Source organism: Antedon mediterranea, chromosome 2, assembly GCF_964355755.1.
Source record: "Antedon mediterranea chromosome 2, ecAntMedi1.1, whole genome shotgun sequence".
NCBI classification, from domain to species: Eukaryota; Metazoa; Echinodermata; class Crinoidea; order Comatulida; family Antedonidae; genus Antedon; species Antedon mediterranea.
In genome coordinates, this window is record NC_092671.1 from 15394465 (window position 1) to 15409830 (window position 15366).

General features: G+C 34.0%; 1 protein-coding gene across 1 annotated transcript; it reads right to left on the bottom strand.

The window, feature by feature from the left end:
- Nucleotides 1-1122: 1122 nt before the first annotated feature.
- Nucleotides 1123-15106, bottom strand: LOC140039315 (acid-sensing ion channel 5-like). Its single transcript, XM_072084920.1, has 11 exons — nt 14699-15106; nt 12457-12737; nt 11681-11903; nt 6740-6871; nt 6629-6636; nt 5826-5973; nt 5096-5235; nt 3185-3249; nt 2274-2415; nt 1790-1881; nt 1123-1452 (listed from the first exon to the last, which is right to left on the bottom strand). The coding sequence occupies exons 1-11, from the start codon at nt 15104-15106 to the stop codon at nt 1298-1300; spliced, it is 1794 nt and encodes a 597-aa protein (XP_071941021.1). The 3' UTR covers nt 1123-1297.
- Between the last annotated feature and the right edge of the window lie 260 nt (nt 15107-15366).

A 15366-nucleotide genomic window follows, 5' to 3' on the forward strand; every position in this document is an offset into this window, starting at 1 on the left:
GGTCAATAATGTTAGAATCCGCCATTTTTTGCAAAAACATGCCATTAGACTGGATATAAATGTTTAGTTTCTGAACAATTTAAGCCCTAATTTGTATATCTCCGATTAGTGGTTGCTGAGATATGAGAATTCAAGGTCAAAGGTCAATAATGCTAGAAATAGCACTTCCATTCATTTTTGGACAAACTTTTTCAATAAAGTGAATATAAAAACATATATTATAATGATTTTGACACCATAATTAAGTATCTGTGACTAGCGGTTTCCAAGATACAGAGTACGTTATTAAAAATGGCGGCCATTTTTAATTATGCAAATTGGGCTACTTTCCGTTGTCGAAAAATGTCCTAACGTTGATAAATGTGTTCAGTAGGGTCTAAAGAACACATTTCATCAAAAAAATCTTTTCTTGCAATTTGTGTGAGAAAAGGGTCATTTTTTAGCTAAATCCCATGGACTACAAGGACGTACGAGGCGCAACGTGAATGATCGCAAGCAACAGTCAATTCCGGTGCGTTGATGTCGTTCCTGCGTTGCAAGTTACAACCAAACTTTTATCGGGCCCCGGCAGTGTCCCCTTAATACAGGTTCTACTCCTGTATACGTTTATTGTATTAAAACTATCACGCGTTTAATGAAATGACGTCAAGAATTAATATTTATGTTAGGAACATGTATTTTAAGTATGCTATTATAATACACTAATTTATAGGCGGGTTGAGATCGATACTTTTTAGATATAAAAGTCTAGGTGACGAAAGAAGAGCGTTTCCCTATTGTTGACACACGTTTTCAATACACGCCTTATACCATTTGGCTATTTTTCAGATGCGTTGTTTTTATGTACTAAGCATCAATCAATTGTATCGTCATCTTTTTATTGCGTTGTTTATGAACATCTTGAAGTTGATGATTCAAATATATATTATTTTTTTCTTGGATGAGTTCATCTCACTTTTACTTCAATTCTATGTTATAAATAATGTATTGTACATAATTATACAAATATATAAATCCAAAGGCAAATTACTAAAACTAATGACAATGCTGTGAGTATCAGTAGCTGGATCTCACAATAAAATAGCAAAACGCTAAATAAAAACGATAAAGTAAAACAGCCAGAAAATTTAGCAGAGTTTTCTTGAAATATATATATATGTCTGATTTTGCTGTAATCCTGGAGGGTACTTTGGATAACTTTACCAAATTACGTCGCCTGTCCGAGAAATGTGTCAGGTATCGTCACCATTTATACTATGACGTCCACTTAGTTCTGGTATTCTTCCAACACTGAATCTTAATTCATTTCCAATTCGTTGTTATCTATTCCAATTCTTGGTTTGCTGATTTTTTGGAACAAAGATTGTACTTTCAGCACAAAAAACTGACCAAGCTCAGCAAATGTTATGACACTAGCACCAATGAAAAGGCCTAACTGGCCACCGATATCACCTACAGAATAGAACAATCTTGTTATGCCTCCAAGAATTGAAACATTTCTCAAGCTCTGTCTACACTATCAAACCTTATGTGACAAAAAAACTGTGATGTGCCCATACATGGACATGATGATGTCATAGCACTACCATATTTGGGCACATCACATTATTTGTGTACTGTCAAACTACAGTTTGACAGTGTAGACAGAGCTTTAAGTGTTCTAGTGAGTTCCCGCCCTTTCCAGTACACAACGTATAGTTTACTCAATTCATTTAAATTTTTGTAGACATTTACTCTATCTATAGGCCTAACTTTGCGCTTTAAAACGATTAAAATCAGCGACACTTACTTAGAAGGGCTGAGAAAGTCATGGCTGCATTCTGTTTATACTCCTGGAAGTTAAGTTCTGCGTAGTACACGTCCAGTAAGATAAAGTTTTCTCTGTTAAGATGGAAACATTTAAATTTAACCAGTAAACAAAAAAATAAATCTACTAAAATATTTAAATTGAACACTGTTAACTATTTTAAATAGATGCACATCAAAAACTACTTCTTATTGTTTGTACTTTAACGTTTTTTAAGCTTGGACGCAACGCAATGCAAGCGTGTTGACCAATGTCAAGCGACCGTTCGAATAATCCCAGGCTTGCTTGTGATTGGTCAGCTTACTTACATTGCGTTACGTCCTTCTCTAGTGGGAACCAAGCATAAGCTAATGAATAACAAATTTTGTATTTGTTAGAAATTATTTCTTGAACGCTCTGATGTAGACTTAATCGCGTTAACGTCGAACATTTGACGCTTTATATGTCATTGCATTTTTCCACTCACGTGATATATGCCGGTGTGGCGTCAAAGTCAGCTTCGGCGTTTTTATTCGGTATTGATGCGTAATTTACCGATGTATCAAACGTTGTGTATTTGCAGGGTACTGGACAGTCGCATTCTCGTATTTTGCCACTCTTTAACTTCTCTAGAAATCAAAATGATAATAATGATGATGATGATATCAAGCACGAATGTGCGATACTCAGGGTACAGCAAAAGAAGCTGTAATGACGTCATAAGACGGGATGTAACGTCATATACACATCAATAACCTCGCTACCAAATACGGCTATATTCCGGAAAGTTACGTCACATAACCGGAAATGGCATAATTAAGGTAAATTATGAAATCTCAAAGTGATTTTTTGCTATTTCCGGGAGCAGAAGTGATGTCATAGATAGGTTTTTTTTACTTATTCTCCAAGTCAAGACCTTTGAAATGACACCAAACACGGCTATATTACGGCGAAAATCGTTTGGCACCAAGGTACCATCTTCGAGACGTCATATGACTGCATCCGGTTTGAAATTAAAAAATCCGGCTTTATAGCTTTGAGGAAATGTCCCTGTAGTATACCCATGCCAAAATCCCAGCTCAATACTACAACGAATAAAGGAGGAGTAATACTCGATTGGTACCATCTTTATGACATCATAATTCTGCATCCGGTTGCAGTACGAACATTTTCTCTCTATAGCTTTGTTCACCTATTACCCTAGGTATATGCATGCCATATTTCAGAGCAGTCAGAACTAGTAGGACTTGAAAGGTGGCTCAATAGAGCCTAGTCCTAGATTCGGGTACCCCGAGTAAAAGTGTAGTTATTATGAGCATTACAGATTCTATGTGGTACAAGCTACCGCTCTTCTGTGTAAATTGTTCTTTTGACAGAACATGGCCCATTGGCGCTTACCAAGTACATCTTTTGCACATGAGTTCGTTTGTTTTGGTGTACACTCTGTTGCTTTACCAGGGTATCTAAAAACCAATAATAACAATATTTCGTCTTATAATGTTTAATATTCTACTGAATTATATAAGAAATGCATACAGTGTATATGTATTCTTATTTATACAGTATTTAATAAGGATATTTTAGATAATATTCTAGGATGCCCTCTATAATTTCACACAAAAATGTTTCAATGCTGGCTCTGGTTTTGTTAAGGCTAACGGCTTTGTGAATGAATGTATGAATGGAGGGTTTACCAAAGATTGTATAGCGCCGCCAATCTTTGGGTTTACCACGAACAAGCGTGACGTGCATTTTAATATTCTTTTTTATGCGTCAGCTTATACGCATGCGTAAAGAAGGATTTAGAAGAAGGAAACATGAATACATGAATATGTTTCACCAGAGTGTTATTCTTAGTGTTGTAACTTTCAACTGTGTTGTTTGGTACAATAGTCTGAGTGCTATAAATGATAACAAGGCCAACAGCCATTAAGTCGCGTGCTACAATGCATAGTGATACCGGACCGACAGACAAACAGACCGACAGACAGACAGACCGACAGAAAGACGGACCGACCGACATACTGAACTATACTGACCGAAATTACTGAACATGTTTAAAAATGTTGAAATGTTTAAAAACATTTATATTTTTTTAATTTACACGTGCGTAGCCTGTCACTTTTGACGTGCTCGTATAACGTAATTTCGAGTTGAAAAGTAAGTAAAGAAAACAGAAATCGGGCAAAAAGAGTGCGCAATAACATTTAACGCGCAGTGCGCGCGCAAAAATCTGCGCACTCATGGCAATTTTATAAACGCTTAAAATTGCCTGAAACGTACTCTTATTTCATCGAAAATAAATTTTGAAAATTTTAAGCGCGCGTACGCATGCGTTACATGCGCTACGCACGTAATTGTATTGCCATATGATGATTTATGCCCTGAAATTTATGAGTACCAAATTTTATTTAATTGTGATTCATGGTTGTTAAGATATGATTACAAACGTGATTTCGTTAAATCGTGCGTAGACCGCGTAATTTTTTATTGCGCACCGTGAAAACATAACCACATCGATTCCTGGCCATAAGGAATATTCTGTGAAAAATTGACTTAGCTAGATTAAACTGATATCAAGATAAGGTCATAAAGCGATAAAACGCATAGTGATACCGGACCGACAGACAGACAGACAGACCGACAGACCGACAGACAGACAGACAGACCGACCGACCGACATAGTGAACTATAGAGTCGCTTCCACGCGACTAAAAAGAAACTTGACCGTACTATGAAAACTGCTAGTAAAATAATAGGAAGGAATGTCAATGTTACCGACGCAGTTTACAGGCGCGATGTTATTAGCCAAGAATAATGGAAGATAACTCACACCCATTGAATGATAAATGTGTTGTTAATAAATCAGGTAGAATTCGTACTTTAATGTGCAATACCACTCGATGTAGGAAATCATTTGTCCACAACTCTATTCATGTTTCCAACACAACATTCCAAAGATAGTTTGTTTACTTGTTTACCACTGTATATAGTTTTAATGTATTGTATTGATATTTTTAATGTTTTATATATTGTATGTGTTTTTAAGCATCAAGGAAAACCAATTTCATGTTCGCCTTGTTGTGTTCATGACAATAAAGATTTATCTTATCTTATCTTATCTTATCTTAATACGCATGCGTATAAACTTGACGCTTTCAATTCGCGCGAACAAATTCGCCTAGGCGAAATCGGCATACAGTTGTTTTTCCATCCGTCGAATTAAAATTAGTGTTAATGTGTATTCACGTACCTTATTTAATTGGTCGGCATTGACATTCGGTTAGTATCCTGTCCAAACTCACTTACCTGATTGGTCGGCATTGACATTCAGTTAGTATCCTGTCCAAACGACATTCAATGTAACAACCAGACAGCGTATACTGGTCATAATATGTTAGTTTGCGAGAAGATTGGCATTTCCCATGAGGAGGATCTAAGTTTGCAACCTTCAAATCGAAACAAAAGAAACAAGTTGCATAGGACGAATGAACCGTACGATAAATAAGCGAAAACCATGTTATTTATGAGATGAAAATCGCAGACGTCAATACATGAATAACGAAGGCGCATGGAAGCAAATTAACAAACAATATAAAAACAAAAGTTGTTTTCAATCTCAGGTGGTTGGTTAGTCAATGCTATGCTGTGATTTGGTGAATGATAAACCAAGGCAATTAACAACTAGATGCTGAGCTCCGACTGCGACACTATTAGTTCCACGACCCTTAACAGACACCGCGCCGTGGAAAATAATGGTACAGTAATACTGTCGGTGTTTGTCGCAGCCAAACATAAGATCAAAGGATTGTTACGAGTTCCTATGTTGGCGTGGCGAGCTCAGTGTCCTGTAGTTATATAGCCTTGGATAAGAGCGATGTTTATGCGCATGTGTAAGAAGATGTAGCGTACAGATGCGTAGGCTGGTTACTGTTTGTGGGTTGGGGGTTGGTGGGGATCGGGAGGCGGATGGGAATATGGGGGGATGGAGGCATTGTTTGTTGGGGGTGGGCGTTAGGGTGTATATTTCTTCACTTACCTTGATACGTTTCGTAGACGTAAACGCATGGTAGCCTGGAGGAATTGAGACGCCTTTTGATTCTATGAGAGGCGGCTCGTTCTGATCGTGTACCAGTACCCTCAATCCTGCCTCGATGTTACCGTCCTTAGTCTCTGTATATTCATCCCTAATAAAACAACAATAATATTAAATATACGGAAAATACTTTTTGTCGGACCTCACATATGAAATTAATATTAATAATTATTATTATATTTTATTTGTTTTATTTTTTTATTTTATTCAATCAAAACCAACAGCGATAATTACCGCCACAGGTTTGAAACATAAAACAATAAAACATCTAAAACAGTTAACACACAAATACAAATATATATATATAGATAAGCATGCCATTAATAATTTAAAATGATTACAATAAGTGAGGCGGTATCATACATCTGTGTTTTGATTTTTTTCATGTATGCCAAAATGTTTTTCTTTTAGGAATACCAAGCCAATTCACGGTATAGTCTAGAACCTATACTATTCATTAGGTTGATGATTGGATTGATTGATTTAATGATTGATTGATTGATTTATTGATTGATTGACATAGTTAATATACAAGATGGTCTATTTTCAAATTCTCTACGTTCAATTGCACTATTAAAATAATACGTAGCTACTAACTATGCGCATATATAACCATATATGAATCGTATAGTAGATCTGCACGTCCTGAAACGAAAACTCCCCAAACCCACCTTTTTAACTTGCACTTTCAACATAAATGTTTTACTCTTCTTTTTATTGTTCCGCGCTTAGTAGGGGCGCCTTACATGTTGCGCTATATAAATTGAACATTATATAATTATAATTATTATTATTATTATTATTATTAATTATTGATATTCAATACGTCATAATCAAAATTATAACTGTGTTCTTACCTGGAGTATGTTTATCATTATTTGTAGGCCATTTCCAGCTCCTGGTTGTTTTACTTTTAATATTTCGTTATCGCTCTCACCAGAATTGAATGTGTAACAATTCCCATACGATGTGAAAATGTGAGTGAAATTCTGAAAGAATAATATAAAATGAGATACAATACACTGACACCTTTGCTGCTTATGGCGCCCCATAGCCACTTGACCATGTTAACTGTCTACTTCCAACCAAACTTTCTTGCAGCTTTATAAAAAATAATAGTATTCATACCCATAAAACTAGATCCTCCTGTAATCTCCACCCTCCCCTTACCAAATTAACATTAATGCAACATAATATCCGTTATAGTGGCACCAAATTATTTAATGATCTCCCCGACGAAATTAAATTTGCACCTTCAAAAAATACATTTCCTTTTAAACTTAAACAAATTCTACTCCATAAATAACTAATAATAATAATAAAACAACATGTTTATTCTGGTTTTTCTGTGCTTCCATAGTATTTTATTATTATTAATTTGTTGTTGTCTTGCTTTACATGTTTGTTTGTTTGTCTTGTTTTGTTTCTATTTGTTTAAACTCCAATATGATTACAATTTCTTAACTGGCTACCCGTCACAAGTTTTTTGAAGGGAAACCTCCAAATGTTATTACTTTCTGGGTTTTGCCTCTTAATTATTTATATTTAAATCAGGGAGTTGTTATCAACTCCCTGTTTAAATTGTTATTTTGTTTACTTTGAAATTATAAGAAATAAATGTTATTATGAATGAATGAATGAACTTGCTTTAACGTCCGCATATCTGTTTCCTGGTTACACAATTCCGAAATTAACTCTAGTAAATAAATGTATACATTGACCGACGTCGTCGTGGAATTATTCTTTAATCTAGTAAAAATCTCTGTTTTTGCTCAAATGTAAGTGGGAGAGAGGAGGACACTTGCATTTTACAACATCTCGAAATTGCCTCGTCGATCACCGAGTCATCTTATTAGCAAACCTCTCAAGATTTGAGATGGGAGAATACTTGACTGACATTTCAATGCCAATCGAACGGCCGCCATCATGTAAAGTGTCTTATATTAAAAATCCAAGTAAAGGACTTTCACAATCAAATACAATAACAATAGAATGGTTGTCATTACAGTCTGTATCATTAAACTTTATACAAACATCTTCTGCACGTTTTTACATACATTGTGTGTGCTGGTATGTTAGGGTAGGCTTTTTGTCATACCCGTCGAGTTTTGTTCCCGACATTTCAGTTCTCGTTATGTCAATCCTCTATGCCTAGTTTATATGCCTAGTTCAATGATACGCGGTTTTTCTGACAATAATATACCGAATGTCCGAAATCGAAATCTATCTGGTATGCGATCGGGCCTCGATTCATGTTCCCACAACAACCAGGAGAACCTCTGCTGACAGGTTTTTTTGGCGTCTCAGGTCCACTGGTTATGGAACGATCTTCCAGTTTCAATTCGGTCTGAAAGTAACTTTGATAGTTTTAAGCGTAAACTATAAAATCTTTTATGGAACATAATTTCGATGTACAGCGCTTTTGATAATGGTTTCATTCTAAGAGCGCTATATATATTGAGTAATGTAATGTAAAGGTATTCCATATTCTAATTTAACTTATCAAAGCTTATCATCTAAATGAAATATACATACAAACAGGTATACTAGTGCTTATTATTGTTGGCTAGGAAATATGAAATTCGTCTCTTGATAAATAAACGAATTGTGTGAGGTAGGCTATATAGAAATGCAAATGATGGAGTTGATTACATCCGTAGCAAGTACACCCACATTTCTTTCTTCTTGTTTATTAAGACCAGTTTTAGTAATTAAAGTACAATTTATTTTGTTTTCTGGTTGGATTTACCCGTTAGCTAAAATTTGAGAGCAAGTCGTTATTGGCACTGTACTTATATTAATTAGAGTCATGTTTTTTATTTATTATTTATTTATTACAGTATATAAAATGTACAAAAGTAATAGCACACAGCTAATAATGTTTGTATTACAAAAACAAATATTGAAAGAAAATCTATAAAAATACAACAATAAATTCGGAAAATACAATTACTAAATTGCACAATTATTCACTGTAATTTACAATATTAAGAATCTTAAAGTATATACAAAATTTTGGAAAATACAATTTCGTTTTAACTAAAAAAAAAAAAGAAAAAAAATTGTTATTATTATTATCTTTTAGTATAGCTGGAAATATTGCACAATTATTCACTATAATATTCAAAACATTAAAAATCTACAAAAATATATATATATAAATTTCGGAAAATACAAATACAATGCTAATTAAAAAATAATAGTAAACATATTTACAATATTATATTAAACGTTGCCTGCAGTGCTTTATTTGATTATTTTAGGCGGTAATATTTTGCACAATCATTCATTATTTTTTAATTTAATTTTTCATAGGAGGAATTTAATTTGTTTATAGTATAGGGAATCTTTGAATTTTTATATCAGTTAGTTCTTATTTTAGGTAATGTAAATCTATTGGGGTTACGTAATCTAGATATATTTGGTCTTTCAGCAGGCAGCATATTACGATGCCTCTCTGACTTAAGGATACCTTCTCCAAATGTTAATGTTAATTTTCCTCTACGTTCAGCAAGTCTGGTAATTTTAAGTTGAGTAAGGGCCGTATCATAGCTCTCATAGTCCTGGCCAAGTATAATTTTGCATGCTCGCCTCTGTAACCTCTAAATTTCATTGGTCTGATGTTTTGTAATGCTAGAGTGCCAAACAACACATGCATACTCAGTCAGCGGTCGAATATAGAGTTGATAAATACTTAACATATCACCAATAGGTGCACTATAGCCTCTTAATATGCATAAAGAAGAAACATTCTTCTATTTGCTCTAGATATAATACTTTTGATTTGGATATCCCAACATAAGTTGTCTTGTAGACCTAATAATTTTATGTTATGTACAGTATCAATATTTTCACCACTTATAGTAAGTTAGGAGTAGTTTATTTGAGATTTCATAAAATTTATATTAATAACATAGCATTTAGATCTTGGGTAGCATGTCATCTTGTTTACATCAACCACCCATGGAATCTAAATGGAATTGGAGTTCTGATGATTTACTATTATTTGTTATATTAATTATTTCTCTCAGTGTTAGATCATCCACAAATTTCCAACGATTATCAGTGGTGTTACTCGCATCATTCACCATCACGGTAAATATGCTGGGTTCCAGTTAGGTACCCGGGGGACCCCACACGTTATAGTTCTTAGTTCAGAACAATGTCCCTTAAATTTCACACACTGGGTGCGATTCATCAGAAAACCGCTAATCGTTGGAATTATCGACGGTCTAACACCAGATTCTATCATCTTTGAAATAGCAACATTATGGTTTATCCTATCAAACGCAGTTGTGAAATCAACTGTACATAATGTGGCATAGGTCCCTGGCACAATAATATTGAATATAACCGTATTTAACATATCTACTAAGTAATTTGTTGTACTTGTTCCTCTCACGTTATTATACTGTTTACAATCCAATACTGGTTCGAAATTCGTTTTTAATCATCCCGCTAGGAAATGATTCAAATACTCTACCCAATATTGTAGTTAGTTAATTTAGTGAAAAAGGTCGTAATTGGCCAACCATTGTCGGTTTCTTAACTTTACATACTGGTACACAATTGATGCGGTCTTCCACACAGTTGGGAACACCCCTTCGTTTAGACAGATTAAAGATTAACTATAGGGGTTGTGCTATTTCAAAAGAAAACAGCTTAATGAGTTTCACCGGAATATCATCTGGGTGGCCATATTTATTGTAGTTTAATTGTTTAACCTCTTCCACATTTCTCCATGGTATATCTTGGGGGTGGGGGGGGGGGGGGGGGTGGTTTTGTAGGCAAGTACGAGGGAAGTGTTTCCAATCTGAGTGGTGGAAGTTGGCAACATACTCTTGAAAAATGCTCATTCATTTTTTCAGCCTGTTCTTCAACAGATTCACAATAATTATTTAATTTAATATTGTCCGACTTATTGTTATATCTTGTAATTTTTTTAATTTTTTTTTATTCCATTTACTGGGTTGTGAATTGTTTAGTCCTATATTATCCTTATAATGTTTCTCTTTAGCTTTGTTAATTTCATACTTTACTTTGTTTTTTAGGCTTCGCCATGAAATTATATTATTAGATCTATATGCCTTTTGTCGCTCATCAATCAATTTATGTATGCGATAGTTCATCCACGGCTTTTCATTATTTCGTCGTCGATTTACTGTACGTGAAAGTAAGTAACAGTGTTGGCAGATCGAGAATATAAGACTCTCTGGCAAATATATTACTTAAGAAAATAACAGCTTGTTCATTTATTATTTTTCACACTACCATCCGTGTGTAATTGATCATGGATTTCTAAATAATAACGCAAACATGTCACAGGTAGTGTTTTATATTTGTAAATGTCAGGCAATCTTTATCTTTTATTATGAACATGATATAGTAAGTATTTTAGATATACAAGCCCATAGACAGGATGGTTACAAGGGGTTACCCCCACCCCCCACCCACACACACACACACACACACACACAAAAAGGGCAACTGAAGAAAAGATGTAGAACTATAGCCTAGTATAGATGAGAATAGAATGCCCGGCTATAGCAGGGTAGGGTTGCCCAAAACATTTTCATGAGTTGACCTATTTACTAGCTCTTAAGTTGAGTGTTGAGTTTTGAAAAGGGCACTTCAGGAAAAAGGGGTTCTTTAGAACTTTACGACCCCCCTCCTCTGACAACAGTTTATGAGTAATGCAATGGAACTCTACATACCTCTATTTTTCTGCTAGTTTGGTGAACATTTGGAATGAAAAAACAATGACGTAAACAAAAACATAGTCGAGCGTAGCTACTTACTGCAGCAGAACATGTCTGGTCCAGCCATTTACAGGACTTTACTGTTTCATTGTCCAGTTGAAAGCCCACCCTCCTCGTGAATTCCGATGTGTTAAACGGTTCGCTTCCGAAGATATCCGAATAGTTCACAAGGTCCGATTCCGAGTAATAATCGTAATCTTCGGCTTCCCATAAGTATTCGATGATCTTTCGTTCGTCTTCTGTCAGATATGAATTGCGGTACCTGTAATGAAAACAGTTTTTTTACTTTTTTTATTTTTTACATTTTGATTCTACAGTTACTGCAGTAATTGTACGTTAACAACTTTAGCATAGGCATAGCTGACGGTCTACATCATCTCCTTCTATCTCAAACCCTGCAACTATAGAGTAGACTATAGCATAATCACATCTCAAAATTACCTCTAATGATTACCTCAAATGATTCTAAAGCTTGGTTCCCACTTGGACGCAGCGCAAGGACGTAAACGCAACATAAGCATGTTGAACAATGACAAGCGACAGAATAATCCATCGCATATGATTGGTCAACTCACTTACGTTGCGTCTACGTCCTGTGTTGCGTCCTAATGGGAACCAAGCTTTAGGCTCTGTCTACCCCATCAAATGTTATGTGACAAAAAAATGTACCTATATATGGACATGATGATGTCATATCACTACCTTTGGAAATATCACTACCATATTTGGGCACATATTTTTGTAAAACTAGTTAGAATAGATAGTGTAGACAGAGCTTAAGATATAATTAAAGTAGGTTATGTTAAATAATATACCTGTTAAAATTACATATCGTAACTGCTGGAAAGTCCATTTCAGATAGGAAGGATAACTTAATCTCTGTGTTTACATTGAATTGAATATATTCATCAATGCGTAGTACAATCTGCCAGGTGCATACGCCAAGTCCGCCTAGGAACACCAGCAACCAGAGCACCTTAATGATAAATGCTTTACTTGTTGCAATGTATTGTACCCCATGTAGGGTGGTTGTGGTAGCAAAATCTTCGTCAACTGTAGTCTGCTCTTTTTCCGCCATTTCAATACCACTCATGAGCTGCACGAAGAAACAATTAACTCACTAGTCTCAAACTTTTCTGCAAGTTTGGGATGTTTCGCATTAAAATGTGTACACCTTAGTTTTCTACACCTTCTTTATTGAAATCTACTAATGTGGTTCTTCAATATTTTATTTCAAACTCCACTAAATAATCCGTCGATAAAGATGATTACTGCACTTCTTGCGTGACGTGTCGATACCACCACCACCTCACTTAATAATATTTAACTGAGACACAGTCAACAAAACTGAATCGCAAGATCGATGAACTCATGACGTCTCATTGATGCAGTTTCTTTTTTTTTTGTCTTGTGTGAGTTCATCTCACGTTTATTTAAATTCTCATTGGTGAATATATTATATACATATAAGTACATTTGTGACAATTAAAAGTAAGTGTATAAAGTAGTTAAAATACAGGTATATTTACATAATAAGATGCTTGAATTCAGTATTAACCATATTTGTTTTCATTAAAATTTTAGATACGATGTTAATTAAAATGTCAAAATGAAAAATGGCGGTAAAATACATGATTAAAATTTTCTTGTTAAACTATCTTATTTGTGATCTTATTTGTGTTCGAGTAGAGAGGCTATAAACTCAGGGGAGGAAAATGTAGTATCCTCCCTTTTCACCAAGATAAAAAGGATGAAATGAAAAAGAGGGATGCAAAAGTTTGAAAGTTAGATATTTAGAATGATAACGTGCAATGATATATTTAATGAAAACCGTAAATTCTAGTTCTTTATATATTATGGAGGATTTATATATACAAAAAGTAAAAACTGAAATTAATTCGTTTACAAGTTTGTTTGTTGTTCCCAAAATTACATTAACCCACTTTGGGAAGTCTTGCTATACTGTAACCTCATTTGGAAGACACTGAACCAGCATATCTTTAAACTTTTTCCAGACAGGTTGAATAGTTTTACACGCAATTAATAAGTGTTTTTCATTTTCTATATGATTCTTACACTTATTACATTTGTCTGTTGTGGATAATTTCCATCTTTTTAGTCTTTTTTTACATATAAGGATTCGATGTAACAACTTAAAATTAAATTGAGCTACTTTTACCATATGTTTCATTCTACATACTTTTCTATTCCATATTTCATTCCAGTCAATAATTTCATCTCTAAATTCTATTTCCCATTTCATTTGAGGATTTCGAATAATACATATATCATTTAATAAACTGCTTATAATAGTAAGACGATCTTATCCTATTATGAAATATATTATGTTCTCTTAATTGTATATCTATGCGTGCATTTTCCAACCTTATTTGTTCTTTCCATATATCAGGTATTGCATTTATTGTTGCAACGTATTCAATTAATCCATTCTGTTTATTCGACAGAGTTGGAATAAATTCTGCTGCAGTCAATAACCTGTTATTAACGACTATATCATTTACTCTTTTGTATCCAGAGTTTAACCAGGTGTTGAAATATAGAGATTTTCCCTCAATTGATGTTATAAATTTGTTTTCCCATAAGTGTTGTGACCTAATTTCTTGTATATTTTGCGGCTCTAAACAATATACAAAATTGTTTAACTTTACAGCTGCTTTCAACATATTCATATAAAATACTGGCATATTTTTTAATTTAGTATGCGCTTCAGTATTTAATTTACTACAATTCGCAGTATAATCAACTGGATGCATATAGTAGTTTGGAATACATTTCCAAATACATAGGTTAGGATTTAACAGTCTCTTAACCCAACTCAACTTCAGAGAGTCCATTAAGATATTAAAATTCACCATATTTATACCACCTTTATCTACTGTGTTTATACGAGTTTTTCTTTTAATTTTTTCCATTTTTTCCTCCCCACAAAAATCTAAATAACAATGTATCAACTTTTGGAAAGATATAAGATGGTACATCTATTATACAAGTATTGTATATTAATTTCGAAATGGCAAGAGATTTTATTACTGTTACCTTGCCAAAAAACGTAAGGTTTGGTTTTTCCCATAGTTTTAGTGTATTCTCTAATTTTAAAACTGTATCATCCCAATTTCGTTTAACACAAGTATGTTTATCATACCCTACGTAGATTCCAAGGAATTTCACTGGTTCTTTGGTCCATTTGATATTAAATGGCGATGTTTGTTTGTTTTTATTTGCTCCAATCCAAATTCCTTTCGATTTACTTTTATTTAACCTTAAACCTGATATTGAACAGAACATTTCAATTTCATACAGAAAATGGTTTAAACTAATTTCATCCTTTGTAAATATTACAGTATCGTCAGCTAGTTGAGCTATTTTAACAATATGATCTTCATTTTCTACTTTAGGTAATTCTATTCCTTTACATAGTGGGTTTTTTCTTATATTAGTTGCCATTATCTCAGCAATTAATAAAAAAAAGTAAAGCAGACAAAGGACAACCCTGTCTTACACCACATCTCATATTGAATCTTTCAGATATCCAACCACTGTGGGTTACAAGGCATTGTGTATCTGTATATATAGTTTTTATCCAGTTAATAAATGACTGTCCAAAACCATATTTTTTCAGACATATAAACATTAAATTTTCTATCTATAGAATCAAACGCCTTGGCAAAGTCTAGAAAAACTATTGCACCTGGCTGATTGTTATT